We start from the raw sequence: 24,285 nt of genomic DNA on the forward strand, positions 1-24,285 counted from the left end.
AATATAGGAAGAATATATTATAGTTAGAACTGTATGTATATAAAAATAAATAATATGCTCTTGAAAATGAAGAATTGTTTATTCACTGAATTGATCTTTTGACTTGCTTTCTTTAAAAGAAGTATCTCCCCAAAATGTTCATATACAAACTGAATCTTAAAGAATGAATGATTCCCAAACCATTAAACCTAGATATTTATTAAGTTGTATAAAAGGGAGACAGAACATAAAGACTCCTAACTCTGGGAAACGAACTAGGGGTGGTGGAAGGGGAGGAGGGCGGGGGGTGGGGGTGAAGGGGTGATGGGCACTGAGGGGGGCACTTGACGGGATGAGCACTGGGTGTTATTCTGTATTTTGGTAAATTGAACACCAATAAAAAATAAATTTATTAAAAAAAGGAAAAAAAAAGATTACATTTGATTATAACACCAAAAGGCTCCATAATGAAGCTATGGCATATAAATGATAGTAAACATCCTTTTTTTTTTTATCCAAGATTTTTTAAAAATTTATTTGAGACAGAGAGAGAGCATAAGCAGAGGGAGGGGCAGGAGGAGAAGCAGACTCCCCACTGAGCAGGGAGGACAATGCTGGACCCAGCGGGATCATGACCTAAGCCAAAGGCAGACACTTAACCAACTGAGCCACCCAGGCATCCCAATACCAACCATTCATAAAAGCTTTTTATGATAGGCATGATTCTAATTTTATGATAGTCTTTGGGATCAAAGATTTTATGATTTTATGATAGACATGATTTATACACATAGTTCACTTAATTCTCAGAACGATCCTGTTAAGTTTTGCATTATTATTATTATTATTATTATTATTATTATTATTATTACTGCTATTTATGGATGAAGATACTGAGGCTTTGGAGGATAATGTATCCAAAGTAACACAGATAGTAATAGGGAAGCAAGCATACAAACCCAGAAGGCCCAATTTCATAGTCTGTATTCTTAGCCACTGCACTCTTCCTTATTAAGAGATTCCTGGAAGTCACTAACCTCTCACTGTGATGCTTAAAAGGGATTAGCAAAATATTAATCTACCATGACTTTATTTATAAGAAAATAATAATATAACACTTCTAAAACACTTTACAGAGACTTTTAGAACACGGTTTTATTTGATCTTTGCAGTAATTTTATGTGCTGACAAGTTGCTTTATTATCCCCATTTTGCAAATGAAATAACCGAGTTTGAAAAACTATTCAGCATCAGAGAGGTAGAGTCATGACTAAAATTTGAGCCCCTTAATTTAGAGACTATGGACTTTCCATTATGCCTTACTATCTGACAAATTTAAAGTCAGGCTTTTCTAGAAAACCAAACTGAATGATCAAAAACCCATTTCCAATTCATGTCCTATTTCTGTGTGAAAAATTTTCAGAATTATTTGGAATAGTTTTGTCTGTATCACAAGGGATTCTTAGGGTTTTTTTGGAATCAGAGGCAGTGAATTATTTCAGAAACAATCAGGTTACCTCTACAATAATTACCTGAATTTTGAAAATCAGTGATCTGCTGGTAGCTTTGGTCATTATATCTTGCTGCTTTATTGGAAATGGAGAGAGAGAAAAACCTTTGTTAGTATAACCCTAATACTGGTGATATTTTTCCACTTCTGTGGAACCATTGCTTTATCCCACATCACTTTCTATTGATACCTGAACTCTCCCTTTTTAAGAATTCTTAAATTCCATTATAACTTCTCTGTTGAAAGAAATTCCATATATTGGCAGTTGGTCTCTCTATTACTCATCCAAAATCTAACAATTAGAAAATTCAAATAGGAGTTTCTTCTTGTTATAAAAAGAAGCTAAATGACAAGTAGAAGCTGATATCCATGATCATTCAAAAAAAGAAATTCACTGGATGGTAGAAGAAAGGTAATTCAGTGTCCTATAAATACTTCCTCTTGGAACATTTCAGAAATAATTAATGTTCATTAAGATGCTCTAGAGGTTCTGAAAGATTTTGAAATATCTCCTTATGTCATCCAAAAGAATTTCAGGACAATCAAGATAATTATGTCATTAAGCCTATTTTGTTTAATTATCATGTTTAAAGTATATATACATGAACATTAAGATATGTATGTGTAAAAAAAAGATATGTATGTGTATATATGTGTGTGTATAATGATAATATTACATTGTCCAAAAATGATGCATGATTTAAATAAATGAGATTACAGTAGACATGTCTCTGTTGTTAAATTTATTCCCATAAAAGCTGTTTGAAGATATTAATTATATTGCTTCTTTATTCATCACTATGAAATCTAGACTGGTTTTATTAAAGCTATTGTAATTTTAAATCATGCTTTAACTATTCTAAATGCCTTGCTATATTTATTTTTCATAAGGCTTCTTCTAAATACTTTAATAAAATCATCTTGCTTATAGGTTCTGTTGATGCAGGCAGAGTGATGGAGACTTTTGTGAAATTATTGAGTTAATTGTATCACTAGCATAATGACCACATAGATGCATTTATTCTAACTTTGAGATATTAATGTGTCTCAATAAAAATTGCTTTTATTTTTCAGTGTCCAGATAATTAGCCAATGCAATTTATCTGTGTATACACACTGTGATTGTGCTTACTCAATTGTTTAGAAATCCTTCCCCCAGTTATAATTTATAAATATGTCAATTATGTAACCTAAGTGTAGTAGAATGAGTAGACTTTGTTTTTGATCCCATAAGACAAAGTAAAAATTTGTTTCATATTGCATGTATGGTGAAACAACAAAGAACTAGGTATGATGAAGGAAACACTTATGAATTCCTTTTTCACTGTTCCACTCTTCCCAATTCTCTACCAGAAACCCCTATTATTTTCTACTTCTTTGCTCCTGAGTTTCTCTCATTCCCATTATGATGTTGTGTTATAATAATTCTAATTGGTGATTATGTATCTGTTCACCATCCTCTCTGCATGTCAATTGCTTTTTTAATTCATTGTTTTCTGGAAACATTCCAGTTTTCTTTAGTAGTTTCTAGTTTTCTTCTTCTCAGGATTCCAAACCATCAAGCATCTACTATGATGCTGTATATAAAAATAAAATATGTGTTGAAATAATGAACAGGAATATCATCACCAATTAATATAATTTTTGTATTTTTAAAATTTTTTTTCAATTAATACAATTTGCTAAATTATTTTCTAAATGTCTTAATCACTTGGTACATAAAAATTTCCTTTCTTCCCAAGACAGTTGTTGCCAGTTCAGTGGTAGGTATGATATTTTTGCAGTTACTACTATTAATACTGATAATATAATAATAGCTGTTATTTATTTAGTGTCTATTATTTATCTGGTACTATACTAAGTACTTTATTTATATTATCTCATTTAATCTAATATTTTTATGCCTCTTTACCTTGAAAAATATATTTTCAAGTCCTTGAGTATATCTACAATAACTGTTTAAAAGGCTATTAATTCTTATATCTGAGTCATCTTGAGTCATAGTTTCTACTGACTGCTTTTTCTCTTGACTATGGCCCAGACTTTCCCATTACTTTATGTATTTGTTAATTTTTTTCTGTATCCCGAATATTGTAGATAATATATTGTAGAGCCTCTAAATACTTATATTTTCCTATGATGATTGTTGATTTGTTCTACCAAAGGTAGTTAACTTGGCTAGAGTTAGATTCCCCCTTAAATTTCTTTTTTTAATTGAAGTATATTTGACAAAGAAAATATATTTGAAATGTACATGATAATTTGATAAATATATACATATGAGAGGATTCCCAGCCTTGAGTTAATTAATACATCCATTACCTCACATATTTACATTTTTGAGGGGAATGAGAACACATGAATTCTGCTCTCTTAGCAAATTCTAGTTTTATAATACACTATTACCTACTGTAGTCACCATGTTATACCTTAGATCCTTAGACCTTATTCATCTCATAACTGAAAGTTTGTATTCTTTTACCAACTTCTCCCTATTGCCCCCAGACCCTGTCAACTATCATTCTATTCTGTGTTTCTAGAGTTTGGCTTTTTAAATTTAGATTCCACATAGAAGTGATAGCATGCAGTATTTATCTTTCTCTGTCTTACTTCACATAGTGTAATGTCCTACAAGTGCATACATAGTTATTGCAAATGTCAGAGTATTCTTTCTCATGGCTGAATAATACTCGGGTGTGTCTGTATGTGAGAGAGAAAGAAAGAACAAGAGAAGCACATTTTCTTTATCTATTCATCCATCTTTGATAGAAACATACGTTGTTCCCATACTTTGGCTATTGTGAATAATGCTGTAGTCAACATGGGAGTATTTCTTTGAGATAATGGATTTCATTTCCTTTGGATATATATGAAGAAGTGGGATGATATTGTAGTTCTAGTTTTAATTTTTTGAGGGACCTACACTGTTCTCCATAGTGACTTATGTAAACATAAGTTTACATTCCCATCAGAAGTATACAAATGTTCCCTTTTGTTTCACATCCTCACTAGCTTGTATTTTTATTAATAGACTTTCTAAGAGGTATGAGGGGATACTTTATTGTGGTTTTGATTTGATCTTACCTAATGACTAGTGATGTTGAACATGTACCTGTTGGTCAATTTTATGGCTTTGGAAATTGTCTGTTTAGGTTCTTTGCTCATTTTTAAACTGGGTCATTTGGGCTTTTTAGCTATTGAATTGTAAAAGTTCTTTGTATGTTTGTAATATTAACTCCTTATGGATATATAGTTTCAAATATTTTACTTCATTCTATAGTTGCGCTGCAGAGCTTTTTAGTTTGATGTAATCCCACTTGTTTATTTTTGCTTTTGTTGCCTTTGCTTTTGATGTCAAATCCAAAAAAATCATTGCCAAGACCAATGTCAGAGTGCTTACTACTTATGTTTTTTCTGTTATGGTTTCAGATTTTGCTTTAAGTCCTTCATCCCTTTTGAGTTGATTTCTGTGTATGGTGTCAAGGTGGTAGGCCAGTTTCATTCAAATTTTTGCTTATGATTTTCCCAACACAACTTATTGAAGAAACTGTCCTTTTGTCATGGTATATTCTTGGCTCCTTTGTCAAAAATGAATTGACTATATATGCACGGATTTATTTCTGGACTTTCTGTTCTGTACCATTAATTTGTGTGTCAGTTTTTATGCCAATATCATACTGTTTTGATTACTATAGCTTTGTAATATAGTTTATAATCAAGAAATGTGATGTCTTCAGCTTTGTTGTTTCTCAGGATTTTTTTTTCTTTTTCTTTTTTTTTTTTTTTTTGTTATTTGGGGTCTTTTGTAATTCCATACAAATTTTAGGATTTTTTTCTTTTCTTAAAAGATTTTATTTATTTACTCATGGGATACAGAGAGAGAGAGAGAGAGAGGCATAGACACAGGCAGAGGGAGAAGCAGGCCCCATGTAGGGATACTGACACAGGATTCGATCCCAGGTCTCCAGGATCAGGCTCTGGGCCAAAGGCAGCGCTAAACTGCTGAGCCACCCGGGCTGCCCAAGGATTTTTTTTTTCTATTCTGTGAAAAATACTATTGGAATTTTGCTAAGGATTACACTGAATCTATAGATAACTTTAGATAGTTGGACATATTAACAATATTAATTCTTACAGTTTATGAACACAAGAATATCTTTCCATCTGTTCCTCTTTAATTTTTTCACCAATTTCCTCAGTGCAAAGATATTCACCTCCTTGATTAAATTCATTTTAGGTACTTTAATCTTTTTGAGTAATTGTAAATGGTATCGTTTTCTTAATTTCCCTTCTATAGTTCATTCTTAGTGTACAGAAATGCAAATGATTTTCATGTATCAACTTCATATCCTATAATTCACTTATTCTAACAGTTTTTGGTGGATTTGTACATGTAATATTTTTCATCTGCAAACAGAGGTTTTACTTCTTCCTTTTTTGGTTTGAATGACTTTTATTTCTTTTACTTGCCTCTTTGTTCTGGCTAAGACTTCTAGTACTGTGCTGCATAAAAGTGGTGAGAGTGGATATCTTTGTCTCCTTCCTGATCTTACTAGAAAAGTTTTCAACTGCTCACCATTGAAAATGACTTTAGTTGTGGGGTTGTCATATGTGGTTTTCGTTATGTTGTGATGCATATCTTCTATATCCAAATTTTTGAAGTTTTTATCATGAAAGGATGTTGATTTTTGTCAAGTGTGTTTTCTACACCTATTGAGATGATTTATGATTTTAATTCCTCATTTAATTCCTCATTTTGTTAATGTGATATATCACATTGATTGATTTGCATATGATGAACCATCCTTGTATCCCAGGAATAAATCCCACTTAATCATGATGTGTATTCTTTTGTGTGTGTGTGTGTGTGTGTGTGTGTATTCTTTTTAATGTACTGTTGAATTCGGTTTGTTAATGTTTTGTTGAGGATTTTTACGTCTACATTCATCAAGGATATTGGTCTGTACTTTTCTAACATCTTTGCTTTTGGTATCAGGGTAATGCTGGTATTTTCTGTATTTTATTTTATTTCTGTCTAAATGATCTGTCCATTGTTGAAGGTAGAGTATTGAAGTCCTATTATTATTGTGTTGCTATTTTTCCCTTCGGATCTATCAACTTTTGCTTTACATATTTAAATATAAATATGTAAATATGATGTAAATATGTAAATACGATGCCAGGTACGTATTTAAATTTTTTGTGATCTTTTGATAAATGGATCCCCTCATTATAAAATGAACTTTGTTTCTTGTTACAGTCTTTGGTTTAAAACCTATGTATCTCATATAAGTATAGCTTACCTTCTGGCCTGCAAAGTTTCTGCTGAAAAATCTTATATACTTATGGGGATTTCCTTATAAGTAGCAAGTTGTTTTTCTCTTGTTGTTTTTAAGATTCTTTTTTTGTCTAACTTTTGACAATTCAATTTTAATGTGCCTAGTTTGGCTGTCTTTCAGTTCGTCATTTTTTTTTTTTGGTACTTTTGGGGTTTTCTGGAACTGGATGTATGTTTCTTTCCCCAGGTAGGGGAAATTTCCAGCCATTATTTCTTTGAATAAGCTTTTTGCCCCTTTCTTTCACTTCTCCTTCTGGGACCCCTATAATATATTGCTCCTCTCAATTGTGTCCTATGAGTCTGTTAAGATATCTTCAGTCTTTTTCATTCTTTTTTCTTTTTGTTCTTCTGACTGGATTAATTTCACTGTCCTGTCTTTCAATTCACTGATCCTTTATTCTTCCTGATCTAGGTATTTCTTTAAGTCCTCTATTGAAATTGTCAGTTCAACTATTCTATTCTTAGCTCTATGATTTCTCTTTGCTACTTTTTAATATTTTATGCTTTAAATTACTATTATTATAGTATTAATAATATTAATATTGATGTTAATATTATATATTATGTTAAAATTCTCACTTTATTCATGCATGTGCCTGTTAACAGCTGCTTTTTTGTTTCTTATATTTCTGTGGGACTTACCAATGTAAGCCCCACTGGCTTTCAAAGCAAAGCAATTTGGAGGGCTTGTCCCTTAGGTAGCAGCCATAAAAGTTGGGGCACTAGATGTATGGTCCCAATCCTTCACTCCTCAGAGAGAAGATGGGAGTTAGGATTCCCTCCAATTGTATGGTGTTGTGCAGAGGGTGAGGTTTGTGGTAAGAGTGCATCTCACCCTTTCCTATCTTTTTTTTGTGTGTGTGTGTGTGTGTTTGTGTTTTTTTTTTATTATTGGTGTTCAATTTACTAACATACAGAATAATACCCAGTGCCTGTCACCCATTCACTCCCACCCCCCGCCCTCCTCCCCTTCTACCACCCCTAGTTCGTTTCCCAGAGTTAGCAGTCTTTACGTTCTGTCTCCCTTTCTGATATTTCCCACACATTTCTTCTCCCTTCCCTTATTTTCCCTTTCACTATTATTTATATTCCCCAAATGAATGAGAACATATAATGTTTGTCCTTCTCCGACTGACTTACTTCACTCAGCATAATACCCTCCAGTTCCATCCACGTTGAAGCAAATGGTGGGTATTTGTCATTTCTAATAGCTGAGTAATATTCCATTGTATACATAAACCACATCTTCTTTATCCATTCATCTTTCGTTGGACACCGAGGCTCCTTCCACAGTTTGGCTATAGTGGCCATTGCTGCTAGAAACATCGGGGTGCAGGTGTCCCGGCGTTTCATTGCATTTGTATCTTTGGGGTAAATCCCCAACAGTGCAATTGCTGGGTCGTAGGGCAAGTATATTTTTAACTGTTTGAGGAACCTCCACACAGTTTTCCAGAGTGGCTGCACCAGTTCACATTCCCACCAACAGTGTAAGAGGGTTCCCTTTTCTCCGCATCCTCTCCAACATTTGTTGTTTCCTGCCTTGTTAATTTTCCCCATTCTCACTGGTGTGAGGTGGTATCTCATTGTAGTTTTGATTTGTATTTCCCTGATGGCAAGTGATGCAGAGCATTTTCTCATATGCATGTTGGCCATGTCTATGTCTTCCTCTGTGAGATTTCTGTTCATGTCTTTTGCCCATTTCATGATTGGATTGTTTGTTTCTTTGGTGTTGAGTTTAATAAGTTCTTTATAGATCTTGGAAACTAGCCCTTTATCTGATATGTCATTTGCAAATATCTTCTCCCATTCTGTAGGTTGTCTTTGAGTTTTGTTGACTGTATCCTTTGCTGTGCAAAAGCTTCTTATCTTGATGAAGTCCCAATAGTTCATTTTTGCTTTTGTTTCTTTTGCCTTTGTGGATGTATCTTGCAAGAAGTTACTATGGCCGAGTTCAAAAAGGGTGTTGCCTGTGTTCTTCTCTAGGATTTTGATGGAATCTTGTCTCACATTTAGATCTTTCATCCATTTTGAGTTTATCTTTGTGTATGGTGAAAGAGAGTGGTCTAGTTTCATTCTTCTGCATGTGGATGTCCAATTTTTCCAGCACCATTTATTGAAGAGACTGTCTTTCTTCCAATGGATAGTCTTTCCTCCTTTATCGAATATTAGTTGCCCATAAAGTTCAGGGTCCACTTCTGGATTCTCTATTCTGTTCCACTGATCTATGTGTCTGTTTTTGTGCCAGTACCACACTGTCTTGATGACCACAGCTTTGTAGTACAACCTGAAATCTGGCATTGTGATGCCCCCAGATATTGTTTTCTTTTTTAAAATTCCCCTGGCTATTCGGGGTCTTTTCTGATTCCACACAAATCTTAAAATAATTTGTTCTAACTCTCTGAAGAAAGTCCATGGTATTTTGATAGGGATTGCATTAAACGTGTATATTGCCCTGGGTAACATTGACATTTTCACAATATTAATTCTGCCAATCCATGAGCATGGAATATTTTTCCATCTCTTTGTGTCTTCCTCAATTTCTTTCAGAAGTGTTCTATAGTTTTGAGGGTATAGATCCTTTACATCTTTGGTGAGGTTTATTCCTAGGTATCTTATGCTTTTGGGTGCAATTGTAAATGGGATTGACTCCTTAATTTCTCTTTCTTCAGTCTCATTGTTAGTGTATAGAAATGCCACTGACTTCTGGGCATTGATTTTGTATCCTGCCACGCTACCGAATTGCTGTATACGTTTAAAGAAGAAATCATACCTATTCTCCTAAAGCTGTTTGGAAAGATAGAAAGAGATGGAGTACTTCCAAATTCGTTCTATGAAGCCAGCATCACCTTAATTCCAAAGCCAGACAAAGACCCCGCCAAAAAGGAGAATTACAGACCAATATCCCTGATGAACATGGATGCAAAAATTCTCAACAAGATACTGGCCAATAGGATCCAACAGTACATTAAGAAAATTATTCACCATGACCAAGTAGGATTTATCCCTGGGACACAAGGCTGGTTCAACACCCATAAAACAATCAATGTGATTCATCATATCAGCAAGAGAAAAACCAAGAACCATATGATCCTCTCATTGGATGCAGAGAAAGCATTTGACAAAATACAGCATCCATTCCTGATTAAAACTCTTCAGAGTGTAGGGATAGAGGGAACATTCCTCGACATCTTAAAAGCCATCTATGAAAAGCCCACAGCAAATATCATTCTCAATGGGGAAGCACTGGGAGCCTTTCCCCTAAGATCAGGAACAAGACAGGGATGTCCACTCTCACCACTGCTATTCAACATAGTACTGGAAGTCCTAGCCTCAGCAATCAGACAACAAAAAGACATTAAAGGCATTCAAATTGGCAAAGAAGAAGTCAAACTCTGTCTCTTCGCCGATGACATGATACTCTACATAGAAAACCCAAAAGTCTCCACCCCAAGATTGCTAGAACTTTCCTATCTTTTAGATGGGGTATTTTCTTAGTTTCTCAATGTGTAGAAGTCACTCAACTAGTTTCTGGATTTGTCTCGGAGAGAATTGCTCTGTGTATAGCTGCATAGGCAAAGCACCCATGGGGGAGGGAAATTTAGGAGCCTCCTATGTTGCCATCTTGGCCTGGAGTCTGTCTGTTTATATTATCTAAGTTTCAACTACTGGAATTATTTTTTATTCTTTCTTTGGTCTGTTGTTAAAGCTTGTCAAGAGGTGTTGTTTTTTGAGCTTGAATGTTCTGTATAATAATCCAAACCACTTGGGATATTGTTATTTACTTTTTAAATAATTTTAAAGTGAAAGAGAAAAATAAAAGCTTCACTTTTAATTTTCTTCCTTTTCTCAACAATTTAAACATATACAGAGTCTGTTTTTTAAATTATTTATTTGTTCATGAGAGACACACAGAGAGAGGCAGAGATATAGGCAAAGGAGAAGCAGGCTCCTTGAGGGGATCCCAATGTGAGACTCGATCCCGGGACCACACCCTGAGCTGAAAGTAGACGCTCAATCACTGAGCCACCCAGGTGTCCCTGCAGAGTGTGGTTTTTAACAAATTGGATGTTAGGGATAATTTACTCTTAGTTACTTATGTTTTTAGTTTCTAGAAAATTTTAATTATATCAAGAATATAGAAATTGTTTCCTCTTCTCTCCATTTTACTGGTTGTAGGATGATCCATTCTCAGCCCTGGACATTCACTTGAGTGATCACTTAATGCAAGAAGGGATTTTGAAATTTCTCCAAGATGACAAAAGAACACTTGTTCTTGTGACTCACAAATTACAGTATCTAACACATGCTGACTGGGTAAGAGTTTAAAAGAAATTTCATTAATTTTAATATTACAGTCATATAAATAAGGACATTAAGAAATGCTCTCTGAGATAAAAGTAATTCATTTGGTCAGTTAAGGCTTTTTGTCATAGTTCTGCTAATATGTGCTTTCCTTAGATCATAGCCATGAAAGATGGAAGTGTACTAAGAGAAGGAACTTTGAAGGACATCCAAACCAAAGATGTTGAGCTTTATGAACACTGGAAAACACTTATGAATCGGCAAGATCAAGAATTAGAAAAGGTAATTGCTCATAGTCTAGAAGAGTTCAGAGTCTATTTTAAAAGAGTTATGAATATACCATATAATTATTAAAAATTTGTTTAAAGGAATACTACCATTTATTATTTGATGATATAATGGTCCTCATTTGAAACCCAAAGTAATTGTATATTTATATATCATTAACAAATAGGCTACTTTGAAACTATAAAATTCTAATGATATCTTTTGGATGAAGTGCTCTCAGGTTTTTAGAAGATTTTGATTTGGGTTTGAACCATATTATAATTATATGTGTATTTAAAACTTAAACTGCTGAAGTATGGTATATCATTATTTTATCTTATTTTTCTTCTGTGTATCTTTTCTTCATCTGTAATGTGAGGATATTATCACTCACCACCTGCAAATGGAGAGTCATGGGCAAAATAAAATCTAAGATGATTTTGAAAGAAGGAAGAGCTGTGAGCTATGAGTAAAGTTGTTATGCATGCCTGGAATAGGGCTGGGGAGTGAAGGAAGGTGATCAGGAGATAATAACTAATTTTTACATTGATATAGTTTTTAAAGTCCACAAAGGCTTTTTTACTCATTTAATTTAAGCTCATTTAATTTTCACAAACCCCTAGGAAAAAAAGCAAGGAAAATACAGAAAATAAGTAAAGAAAATAGGGTCTCACTTTTGCAGATGAGAAAATTGAAGCCCAGAGAGGTTAAGTTACTTCTAAGTTGTATAGTACATATACTAAGTGGTACTCATTGGACTTAAACCAAGGTCTGTATTCAGTGTAATTCCTATAATGTTATGTGTGATGTAAATATAACATTGAATGAGGTGATAACAGAATTGGAAACCAGACTGAGTGCAATGAAAGAACAACTTGTGGTTGTGTTGGTTTTTTTTACAGGGACCTAGATGCCAGGGACAAAAGAATATGACGTAAGCTTAAGGAGTAGGGCCACTTATGGTTTACTTTGGAAAGAAGATCTGGAAAAAAAAAAGAGAGAGAAAGAGTTGTTGGCTTGATTTTATAGTAATACTGACTGTTAAGCCAGGAAGAAAGTCCATTAAGTTGTATTTAGAAATGAAGTGATCACTTGAGATAGCATAGCTCTATAATTAAAGACACATTACAGGATTATAAATCAGCTGGCAGAGATATGGAGCAAGTTAGGGTGTGGACAGAGTGAATGCAGTTGTGAGGTTGAACAGTGGCCAGTAGAAACCAGAATGAACCATGCACCTGTCCAGAATCCTCACCTGGGGAAGGAAGGAGATTTACTGCCACCTTGGGAAGGGCAGGTACCAGAAATTCATCTGAAGGCAGGGAGAATCACACTAGGGGAGAATCAGTTTCTTGTTTACTTTGTTAGGTGGCAGGATCCCATGTTTGCCAAGAGCACTGGTTCTCAACCAGGGTCCAGTTTGCTTTCTAGGGGACATTTGGCAACATTTAGAGACATTTTTGGTTGTCACAGCTGGGGGGAGGGCAGAGGGCAGGTGCCACTAGTGTCTCCTGGGTAGAAGACAGGGATGTTACTAAACATCCTACAGTGCATCGCTGACAACAACAAAGTTATCTGGCCAAAATGTCAATAGTGCCAAGTTGAGAAAGGCTGACCTACAACCAAAGCAGATCAAGCAAGCACAGAAGGACAGCAAAACAAAATATCCTATCACTGGGCTTTAGACACAACTGTCAGTTTAAGGGTTAAGGGGCCAACAAAAGAATATGTTACAAGGATAGCAGTGAAAACTACAATAAGGAAGAGATAACACTTTGAGCTAATTTAAATATTATAAAAAATTCTATCTTGGATGGCACCATTATCTTCATATTGTTATAAGCAAAATAATCTAGTATTATCTGGTGCCTCCTCCCCCAGCCTCCAGCCCTCACCTTGATCCAATCGGTAACAGGCATCCAAGAAATATTTACAAGAGAAACGAAATTAAAATCACATTTACTTAAGCCAAATGTCAATGTAATTTAAAATATTTAACCTGTAATGAACCTAATATGAGCATTTACTTATAAGGAAAATAAATACAGATTTTTTTAAGCATCTAAGATGTTCAATCTTTTGCTCACATAGCAGGGAGAGTTGAACAAGAACCAAATACGCTGTTTTCCAATGTGCGGGGTCATTTCATTTTATTACACTAGACACAAAGAATCGAATAATTTTTAATTTTGTGTTTAATCCCATGTAGCAGCACTAGTTTTCATATCATTAGGCAAATTAAAAGCTGATATGAAATTGTCTCTGAAAAAATGCTATTCAGGAGACATTTTAGCTTTTATTCTTTTTTAACCAAGAATCTGGAAGCAATAGAGCTTCTAGCAAGTAACCTAAATCACACATGTTGTATAAGGCCAAAACAAAAACAACAACAACCATGATCACTACCTAGAGACTGATCACTAAGGGTTTGTTTGTTTATTGATGTAATGGCCAAACTGTGATTGTGTGTGTGTGTGTGTGAGAGAGAGAGAGAGAGAGAGAATACAGAAAGCCCTCAATTTACCATAGATTCCAAAAGTTTGTGTGTCAGTCGTTTGGAACTCAGAATGCATTTCCTCATAGACACAAAGCTATGGTTAGTTTCCCAAACTGTCCGCAGCAGCTGATTTAACCCACAGTGTATCAAAACTGGTATTACCACTCCAGTTCTGAAGCCCAGGGGACAAGAGTGTTGGAAGCAGAGGAGTGGAGAAAATGAAATGCTTCTCCCTGTCTTGAGCACACAACAAATCTGAAGCAACCCTGAAAAATTCACCAAGTTTGTTTGGGGAATGTTTTCCTTCTCCTTCTGCATATCCCTCCCCGCCCAGGGCTTTCTCCTAAACTGCTCGCACCTAACAACCCTTTTCATTTGCTTACTTCAATGCCTATTGAAGTCCATTTCTTTTATGCAGCCTGCCTTAGTGAGAACCTAAAGAAACTCACTCTGATTTAATAATTTATAATAAGAGGGGGTGAGTGACAGTGTTTTAACCAGTCTAGAATTGCAAGCATTTTTAAAGGAAGATACTTATTAACATGAATAAATCTTTAGAGAATTGCAGGGAGTAACCGAAAATGAGGTAAAGATAAAACAAATAGCAGTGATGGAATTATGCCTTAAGGCTGGAGGAGGTGTCCCTGTTCCTGGGGTCAGTTCTATTGTATAGTTGGTACTTTTCCTGGCTTCTTATTGGCATCATCTCTGAGCTCTGAAACCCTACAAACCTCAGACATTGCCTCACAACTACTCCTATGACAGGAGTTGTGGATCTCTAGAGAGAGCAAACAGCCCAAGATTGGCAAAGATAACTAACAAATTGTGGGTCAGTCACAATTTGATTGGTAAGTCAAAAACCTTCCTGCAGCTGTGAGCTCCTTGAATGAATGAATGAATATGGTGTTTACTGTAGGATATGGAAGCTGACCAAACAACTCTAGAGAGGAAAACCCTCCGAAGAGCCATGTATTCAAGAGAGGCCAAAGCCCAAATGGAGGATGAAGATGAAGGTAGATCTTTTTCTTACATCTGAAACATTCAAGTGTGACTGTTTTACCTTGGCAACTGATGCATGAGTGTGCCCGTGAAGAATAAGAAGCCACTTTGCAGGGGGAAAAGAGCTAAGCAAAATACATAATACTAAAAATAGTGCAAATGAAAAGAATAGGAGCAAAGGAAAGGTGTGTGCAATTCATCAAAAGACATCGTGAGTGGTTTCTGAGTGTGTCTTAGTGCTGTGTGAGATAGGGCTGAAAAGAAAAGGCCCTGTTTGTAAATATTCATATAAATTGGAAAGGTCTAGTAGAATGACCAAAGCAAGTTATTAATAAAATGTCACTCCTTCAGAAATAAACAATAAATGGGAAATATGAAGGAAATATTGGTTTGAAATATTTATACTTGAATCATTCAGTAAATCCTCATGGAGTTTTCATGCCAATATAGCAATGAAGAATAAGAGAATTCGATGAAAGCCATTTGTTATGTTTCAGTTTTCTGGATCTAATAAGGTAGAGAAAAAAAGATTTCCTGGAAAATCGAGGAATGAGATGAAATAATTGATATTTGTTGCCAAGAACTTTGTAAGCTAAATCCCATTTAAGTCCATAGGGTAAATGCACTATACTTCATGTTTGCTATACAGTTTTTGCTGAAGACTGCATTTCTACAAGCCAATTAAGAAAGAGAAGAAATTGTAATTTCAAGCCAAAGAACACCAAAATGTGATACCTTTATATTCCAGCTGATAACTATTCAGTATTTCAACAAATACTCATTGAGAGAATGAATGAATGAACAGACAAATGAATGGATTTTGCACTTCCATTCCTTAGATTTAAAAATATTTTTAAAGAAAGTCTGGTGCTGTAAACATCAGTCTCTAGAATTTTAAGCTGGTTACTTCTAAGGCACTCTAAAAGTGGAATCATGCCCAGTTACTCTATCCAGAGTTCCAGTGGTGAGTATACAGCTGGACACTCTATCCTAGGCTTGTTGTGTTAATCCATTCTCTCAGGCATAAAATTAGATAGTACTACTTTCTTACAGAATAAAATGAGGTAATGCATATTAAAGAGCCCAATATGCTACGTATTTCTCACTGGGTTGCTATTTCTGGTCCTGGTCAGTATGTCTGTTCCAGCCACCAGGAGGGGAAGAGGAGAAGTAGTTGCATATATTGTTCCTACTCCTTACCATTGGCCAGTTCATTTCATGGACAGATTATGTACTGGGAAAGGAACGAATCTTGTCTTTAGCTGAGCAGCCGTTGGCAAGTTGAAATTTCAGTTAATATGGAAACAGAAAATGGATGTTGGGGAGACAGGTAGTAAGTAGTCTGTAAGTGTCTGGCACTTTCATTATGCAGATTTCTAATCCTGTCCTCACATATTTAATCGACTCTTACCAAAGGACACATTATCTGAGACCTGTTCATTTACTGGATCCAGCTCAAAATATTAGGGACGTTTGGTGATGCTCAGCCTTCCCATAGTATCCATATTTAGATCTCTGTGGTCTGATAACCTGTAAACCAAAGCTATCTATCTTTCCTGCTCACAACCTCTCAATAAACAGTAATGGAATATCTAAAAGGATAACTGCAATGAAAATGGTCTTTGGAATAGGAAAGGATGGAATATGCACAACAATCACCAGACCACACAAATAATCAGATCTTGCCAGTGAGGAGGTGCCGAAATTCCCTGTCTTCGTAATGGAGTATGTTCTTAGGATAGCCATCTTGGAATTTCCAGATGGCTTAAACATGAGAAAGGAACTCCCTGACTATTGTCGTCTGTCCTCCACCTTTCCTCTCTAGAAGGTTTCTTCTTACTTTGCTCCTGCATGACCACATCTAAAATGGACCATTGAGAGCATTGATTATGACCTTTTGGACTATCCACAGATTTCAAGTCTGTTCCCTTCTGGTGAAGTTTTACAAATTCAGAAATTTAGAGTTCAAAACTTTATGTGTTTAAGGGTCAGGCCTGTGGTTTTATTGGCAACACAGTTCTTTCAATAACTTCATAAACTTCTAGTCTACACTTCCTGTCAATTTGATGTGTAATAAATTGGCAAATTATCTCATTCAGATAAAGATGTTGTTTATCATTTTGCTCATTCATTCATTTTCACCAGCTTTTTAAATGAGTTTTTTTTTCTCTGCTAGAAGCATTTAAAATATCTAAGACCAGCACTTGTATTTCTATAAATCTGAGGGAGATTTTTATATGTTTTTTTTTTTTGTGAAATGATACAAATTTTATCTACCTGTTTACTGAGTGAAGGTTAAACTAACATTTTACATGCAGAGGAAGAAGAGGAGGAAGATGAGGATGATAATATGTCCACTGTCATGAGGCTCAGAACTAAAATGCCATGGAAAACCTGCTGGAGATACCTTACTTCTGGAGGATTTTTCTTGCTCTTCCTGATGATTTTCTCTAAGCTTTTGAAACATTCAGTCATTGTGGCTATAGACTACTGGCTAGCCACATGGACTTCAGAGTACAGTATAAACAATACTGGAAAAGCTGATCAGGTATAGTGAATTCTGTTTTTAACCCATCAAGAAAATAAATATTGGTATTAACAGTTATACCCATTTATTCAGTTTGATATTAATAGCCCAAATGTCATAGGATTTTTGTAATGATTCAGTTAGTTAATTAGAACAGGACCTGAAATAGAATAACTTGTCAAAAAGGAATCTATGTGATCGCTTTTGTGTTTTAAAGCTTATTATAAGAAACACTTAAAGATAATGTTTTGATTTGGATTCAAGGTATATGCCCAATGTGTGTGTGTGTGTGTGTGTGTGTGTGTGTGTGTAACATATACACAGGACTTTTATTGTTTTTGTTTTGATAGTATTGATTTTAACTACTGATGCCAATGTATTAGTTGGTCATTCTGAGATTAAGGATAGGAATGATGAACTCTACAGTGTAGAGAGCCAAAAATATTTCAAACCTGAAAACAGACTCTACTGCTTCATTTACCCTTACACAAACCTTGGAAAAGAGTGAAGGAAAACTGCACTCCTTCAACTGTCTAAATTGATGCAAGATAATGAAGTTGAAAAATATTGTCTGACTTTGATATTTAGTGTTCTAATGAGAAAAAACTGATAATTTCATTTGTGGGTTTTTTTTTTTTTTTTTTTTGGTGCTGGTTGCTTTTTAGACCTACTATGTGGCTGGATTTAGCATACTTTGTGGAGCAGGTATTTTCCTCTGCCTTGTCACATCACTCACTGTAGAATGGATGGGTCTCACAGCTGCCAAAAACCTTCACCAAAATCTCCTCAATAAGATAATTCTTGGACCAATAAGGTAAAAATGTAATTATTTCTTACCCTCTCACACAGAAAATCATAAAAACATGCATCTTTAAATTTAAGTGAATTATGAAGCATTAGAGTATGTATTTGGCCTTTGAGCAAATGCATAGGAACCTTCTCATTTTCCTGAGTCCAAGATGTTCATTAGCAGTGCGCAGAGTCCTGATAGTTTAGTATTATCATACATTCCAATCTGTTTATTGCCTAGATTCTTTGATACCACCCCCCTGGGATTGATTCTCAATCGCTTCTCAGCTGATACAAATATCATTGATCAGGTGAGTGCCTGAGTTACTTCCAAGTTCAAAAACAATTTTTTCGGTAGAACCTAAGTAACATTTAAGATAAACTATGATCCCTATTAACAATAGAGGATTTCTAAAATTTCAATTGGAGCCTATATGCACACTTATCAAAATTATATACATATGGATTTCTAGAATAAAAACTTAAAGGAAGGGGCAGCCCAGGTGGCTCAGCGGTTTAGCGCCACCTTCGGCCCAGGGCCTGATCCTGGAGACCCAGGATTGAGTCCCACGTCAGGCTCCCTGCACGGAGCCTGCTTCTCCCTCTGCCTGTGTCTCTGCCTCTCTCTCTCTCTCTCTCTCTCTGTGTGTCTCTCATGAATAAATAAATAAAATCTTAAAAAAAAAAAACTTAAAGGAAAACTTTAATTTGAAATAATTTATACATGTAGAAGAGGATACTTCGAGAATCAGCTTTTTTTTTTTTTTTAAGATTTTATTTATTCATGAGAGACACAGAGAGAGAGAAAGATAGAGACAAAGGCAGAGGAAGAAGCAGGCTCCGTGCAGGGAGCCTGACGTGGGACTCGATCCCAGGATTCCAGGATCACACCCTGGGCCAAAGGCAGATGCTCAGCCGCTAAGCCACCCAGGGATCCCTGAAAATCAGCTTAAAATAAAGGGAAATAGCAAAGAACTAACATTTAATTTTTTATTATAAAGGGAATCATTTTGATCAATGTTGTATCTCCATTCATAGCAAAATTCTTAACAGTTTACTATTGTTGCAGAATGTCTCCCAGAAGCAAAGGATAGAATGCCAGGCTGTCTTAGATGTCCTTTACTTCAATTAGATTGGCTCTTCAATGAGAAAAGCTTTAAATGGTGTGATATTTTAGAGACTATTCTAGGGATGCCCAGTTTAGTTTTAGATCCTTATCCCTCTAGAAGTTTGTCCTGAAGTTAAAGTCCTCAAACTCTTAAAATAGATCACTCCAAGAACAGACTCCTCAGGATAACTGACAAAAGAATCCTTCAAATCCAGAACTGGTCTTTTCTGACTTTTCATAGTTGCCTTTAGAATACTTAAATTACCCTCAGCTTAGGAAAAGAATGCTTGATGCATGCAGCTGACTAAAAAGTATACTGAATGTTTTCATTGGTGTTGGTCACACTGCATCCAAAACACTTCATAAGGAATACATATGGGAAAAGAAGAGACGAATCAGCCCTTATTTGGAAGATGATATGATAGCCACCTAGAGAGTCCAAGACAAGTAGTACAAGAAGAAAACAAAAGAAAGTTCATAAGAGTGTCTGCATAAGGTGTATGATACAAAATTCAGTAACTTTTTCTACACCAATTAAAAAATTAAGTGAGAAATGAATTCTATTCATAATAACAAAAACAAAAAGAAACCTAATAAGAAGTGAAGAGATCCAACAATACTGGAAATCCTAAAATTCCTACATAAAGAGAGAGTTTCCCTATCAGATACTCAGAAAGCACTATAAAGATGAAATACTCTGGTGATCACAGAAAATAAGTAGATCAAAAGAACAAAATGGAGAACTCAGAAACACCAGCATATGGAGAGATTTAACACAGGGTAAGTGTGGTATCTGGAATCAGTAAGAAAAGGATTATTTTTTTCAATAAAGAATGTTGGGACAATTAGCTATCCATAAAATACAAAGCAAATACATATGGAATAAAGATAGCCATATAAAACATAAGACTATAAAATAAAATGTGGGAAAGTAGTTTTAAAACTTCTGGGTGGGAATTAAGTAAGACACAAAACTCTGAATAAGGAAAAAGACCAACGGAAATAACTATATAAAATTTTAAATTTCTCTCAAGCTAAAAGCATCAAAGCCAGATTTAAAACATAATAGATTAACTGGAAGAAAAGCTGGCAACACATGTAAAGCAAGAGGAAAACATCTATAATCTATAAAGAGCATCTAAAAATTGATTAGGCAGTAAATAATCCAATCAAAAATATGCAAGGGATAGGAGAAAGCAAAATACAGAAAATTAATGTAAATATCTTACAGAAGAGGAATAGCTAACTATGTTAATAGTATGCAGCCATTCAAGAGAGAGAGAGAGAGAGATGTCTATGGTATCATGGGAAGCTTTATAGTCTGTCTTGCTCAGTAAAGTAAAATAAGAACACATGGACACATGAGATTTATAGTATAGTGTCATTTACATAAAATACCCAAGATAAATGGATGGGTAGACTGACTGATGATAAGTAGATAGATAGGTAGATAGATGGGTAAATAAACTGAACTATGGGAAGTGAGTGAAGTTAAAGGAATGAAGACTTGCTTATAACGAAAATGTTGATATACTACTTTTGTAACTAATTATGTAACTTAACATTAATATAAATGAATATTTTATTGCATTGTAACCAATATTTTCTTTGGACTAAAACATTTTCCTTTCAAACGACCTTCTTAATAGCATATCCCTCCAACTTTGGAATCTCTAACTCGCTCAACACTGCTCTGCCTGTCTGCCATTGGCATGATTTCATATGCTACTCCTGTGTTCCTGGTTGCTCTTGTGCCTCTTGGGGTCGCCTTTTATTTTATCCAGAAATACTTCCGAGTGGCCTCTAAGTAAGTAAAACAAAGTTCTATTCATTTTCAAAAGCCTATATGTTTGATTTACTGTGATCTAGATTTGCTGTCGTGTTTTTCAAGATTTGGTATGGAACTTGGAAATGCAACCTATTTTTACCATGATAAAACCTACACTATGTTTCATTTGGAGATCTATTAAAATTGTTTCTATAAGTGGTTGTCTATGCCTTACATAGCCATGGGCATATATTAACATGTGGATTTTCCTGTTGAGTTTTGTGTCCACAAACTATGTTAAATTTTTCATTCTATGATCCTTTTTCTGAACATAATAGTGACAGAAAACTTGTAAAAGCAAACTCAGTTCTAAAGGGTAAGTGATTTCGTGTTGTTCTATTCCATGGGTGGGGAAAAAAGGTAACATATTGTAAAATGCTAAAATACATTATGTGTAAAAGTCTAGAATTTAAAAAAGTTAAAGTGATAAGTCAGAGTGATGACTAGAAAAGTAGATAATCTTGAATGTCTGATAGAAGAGCCATAACTCCAAGAGATTTAAACTTTTCAGATTAGATCATTTAGCACGTACTTCAGTACCCAGCCAAAGATAAATAAAAGCAGCCTTGAAGCTTAGACTCTTCTATTAATATAAGATTTATCATTTGCTAAAATGAACCAAAGTTAACTGAAATGTACCAGTTTAGCTTTGAAGGCTTGCTATAAATAGTACAGTGAATTTTCTATCATTGTGATAATCACTTTATTGCAACAAACACTCAGTAAGCAATCACTGTGTTGCAAAGAATTGTGTAAGTCATGTGGCCGATGAAGACATCCACCTGACAAGATACAATTCTCAAGAAACTTTCTCTCTGGGGAAAATAAAACAGAGATAAAGTAATCTTTTTTTGTGGATTAAGTGCTGGAATAAGAAGGTAGATAGTGAGTTGATTTAGTAAAATGATAATATTTAATAGGACTTGAGTGCAAGGAAGATGCTGAAAAATTGAGGACAGTAACAAGAAAAGCCAAGATTATAGTTGGGAACCTCTCAATATATGATATCACATTTTTTAATTGAAAAAAACATGGTGGTTTCTCCCTTGGGATTATGAATTAGCATCCATCAATGTTAGAGATCTGTATTAAATCTAGAGTGCTTTCTCATTCCAAGCCTCATCCACTTTTCTTGTAGCGAATTCAGATCAAAAGGGAAAAATTAGTCATGAGTTCACTTTCATTCCTTTTAGTACTATTGCTGATGTTGCTTGCTAGAGGGGCAAGAAGTTCAGTTCATTTCTGCTGGTTCCAAACCTCTCCTTGTGTTCTTACCACTAAATATTACAGTCGTGTCTTACATCGGTCGCATACTCATTTAGGCCTATTTTTTGCCCCTTTGTAATAAAAATTCAGTGCAAAGGCCAGGCAAACATTCCTAGTTTGTTATAAATTGGAATTGCAAATCAGTCAATCAATTAATAAATATACTTGTGAATTCTGTTCATTTTAAGAATAATCTGTTATAACCATTGTTAGCAACTAAAATATGGAGGAGATGGTCATTTTTTCCATTTTTACCAATTTTATTTAAATTAAAATAATTTAAAAAAAAATAAATAAATTAAAATAATTAGGGATGCCTGGGTGGCCAGGGGATGAGCGTCTGCTTTCGGCTCAGGGCGTGATCCAGTGGTCCCGGGATTGAGTCCCACATCGGACTTCTTGCATGGAGCCTGCTTCTCCCTCTGCCTATGTCTTTGCCCCCCTCTCTCTCTGTCTCTCACGAATAAATAAAATCTTAAAAAAAATAAATAGATAAAATAATTAACACATATGTATTCTTTGTTTCAGGGGTAGGGGTCAGTGATTCATCAGTCATATATAACACCCAGTGCTCATTACATCACATGCCCTCCTTAATGTCCATCATCCAGTTTCCCCATTCCCCACCCATCTCCCGTCCAGTGACCTTCACTTTGTTTCCTATGATTAAAAGTCTCTTACAGTTGGTTTGTCTCCCTCTGATTTCATCTTGTTTTATTTTTCCCTCCCTTCCCCTATGATCCTCTCTTTTGTTTCTTTCACAAATTCTATAGATGAGTGAGGTCATATGATAATTCTTTCTCTGATTGACTTATTTCACTTAGCACAATACCCTCTAGTTCCATCCACGTAATTGTAAATGGCAAGATTTCCTTTCTTTTGATGTCTGAGTAGTATTCCACTGTGTATATATCTTCCTTCTCCATTCATCTGTTGATGGACATCTGGGGTCTTTCCATAGTTGGGCTATTGTGGACATTGCTGCTGTAAACACTGGGGTGCAGGTGCTCCTTAGGATCACTACCTTTGTATCTTTGGGGTAAATCCCTAGTAGTACAATTGCTGGGCTATCGGGCAGCTCAATTTTCAACTTTTTGAGGAACCTTCATGCTGTTTTCCAGAGTGGCCACACCAGCTTGCATTCCCTTTAACAGTGTCAGAGGGTTTCCCTTTCTCTGCATCCTTGCCAACATCTGTCGTTTCCTGTCTTGTTAATTTTAGCCATTCTGGCTGGTGTGAGGTGCTAGCTCATTGTAGTTTTGAGTTGTATTTCCCTGATGCCCAGTGAAGTTGAGCATTTTTTCATGTGTCTATTGGCGATTTGTATGTCTTCTTTGGAGAAATGTGTGTTCATTTGTTCTTTGGGTGTTGAGTTTGCTAAGTTCTCTATAGAATTTGGATACTAGCCCTTTATCTGATAAGACATTTGCAAATATCTTCTCCCATTCTGTTAACTGTCTTTTGGTTTTGTTGACTGTTTCCTTTACTATACAAAAGCTTTTTATCTTGATGAAGTCCCAATAGTTCATGTTTGCCTTTGGAGACATATCTAGTGCTGTGGCTGAGGTCACAAACGTTGCTTCCTGTGTTTTCCTCTAGGATTTTGATGGATTCTATCTCCCATTTATGTCTTTCATCCATTTTGAGTCTATTTTTGTGTGTAGTGTGAGGAAAGGGTCCAGTGTCATTCTTCTGCATGTGGCTGTCGAATTTTCTGCATGTGGCTTCTGCATGTGGCTGTCCAATTTTCTCAACCCCATTTGTTGAAAATATTGTCTTTTTTACCATTGGGTATTCTTTCCTGCTTTGTCAAAGATCAGTTGACCATAGAGTTGAGGGTGCATTTTCAGAATCTCTATTCTGTTCCATTGATCT

General features: G+C 35.2%; 1 protein-coding gene across 12 annotated transcripts in view; it reads left to right on the plus strand.

Annotated features, from left to right (window-relative positions):
- ABCC9 (ATP binding cassette subfamily C member 9) overlaps positions 1 to 24,285 on the plus strand; it is a 152,885-nt gene that overhangs the window by 85,552 nt on the left and 43,048 nt on the right. For all 12 annotated transcript variants that reach the window (XM_072798735.1, XM_072798728.1, XM_072798738.1 and 9 more), the window contains 7 exons: positions 11,004 to 11,141; positions 11,286 to 11,411; positions 14,810 to 14,906; positions 17,211 to 17,440; positions 18,085 to 18,233; positions 18,450 to 18,519; positions 20,966 to 21,123. In XM_072798735.1, the coding sequence (XP_072654836.1) occupies positions 11,004 to 11,141; positions 11,286 to 11,411; positions 14,810 to 14,906; positions 17,211 to 17,440; positions 18,085 to 18,233; positions 18,450 to 18,519; positions 20,966 to 21,123 (968 nt within the window). The remainder of the gene's footprint in view (positions 1 to 11,003; positions 11,142 to 11,285; positions 11,412 to 14,809; positions 14,907 to 17,210; positions 17,441 to 18,084; positions 18,234 to 18,449; positions 18,520 to 20,965; positions 21,124 to 24,285) is intronic.

This window comes from Canis lupus, chromosome 25, assembly GCF_048164855.1.
Source record: "Canis lupus baileyi chromosome 25, mCanLup2.hap1, whole genome shotgun sequence".
In the NCBI taxonomy this organism is placed as follows: domain Eukaryota; kingdom Metazoa; phylum Chordata; class Mammalia; order Carnivora; family Canidae; genus Canis; species Canis lupus.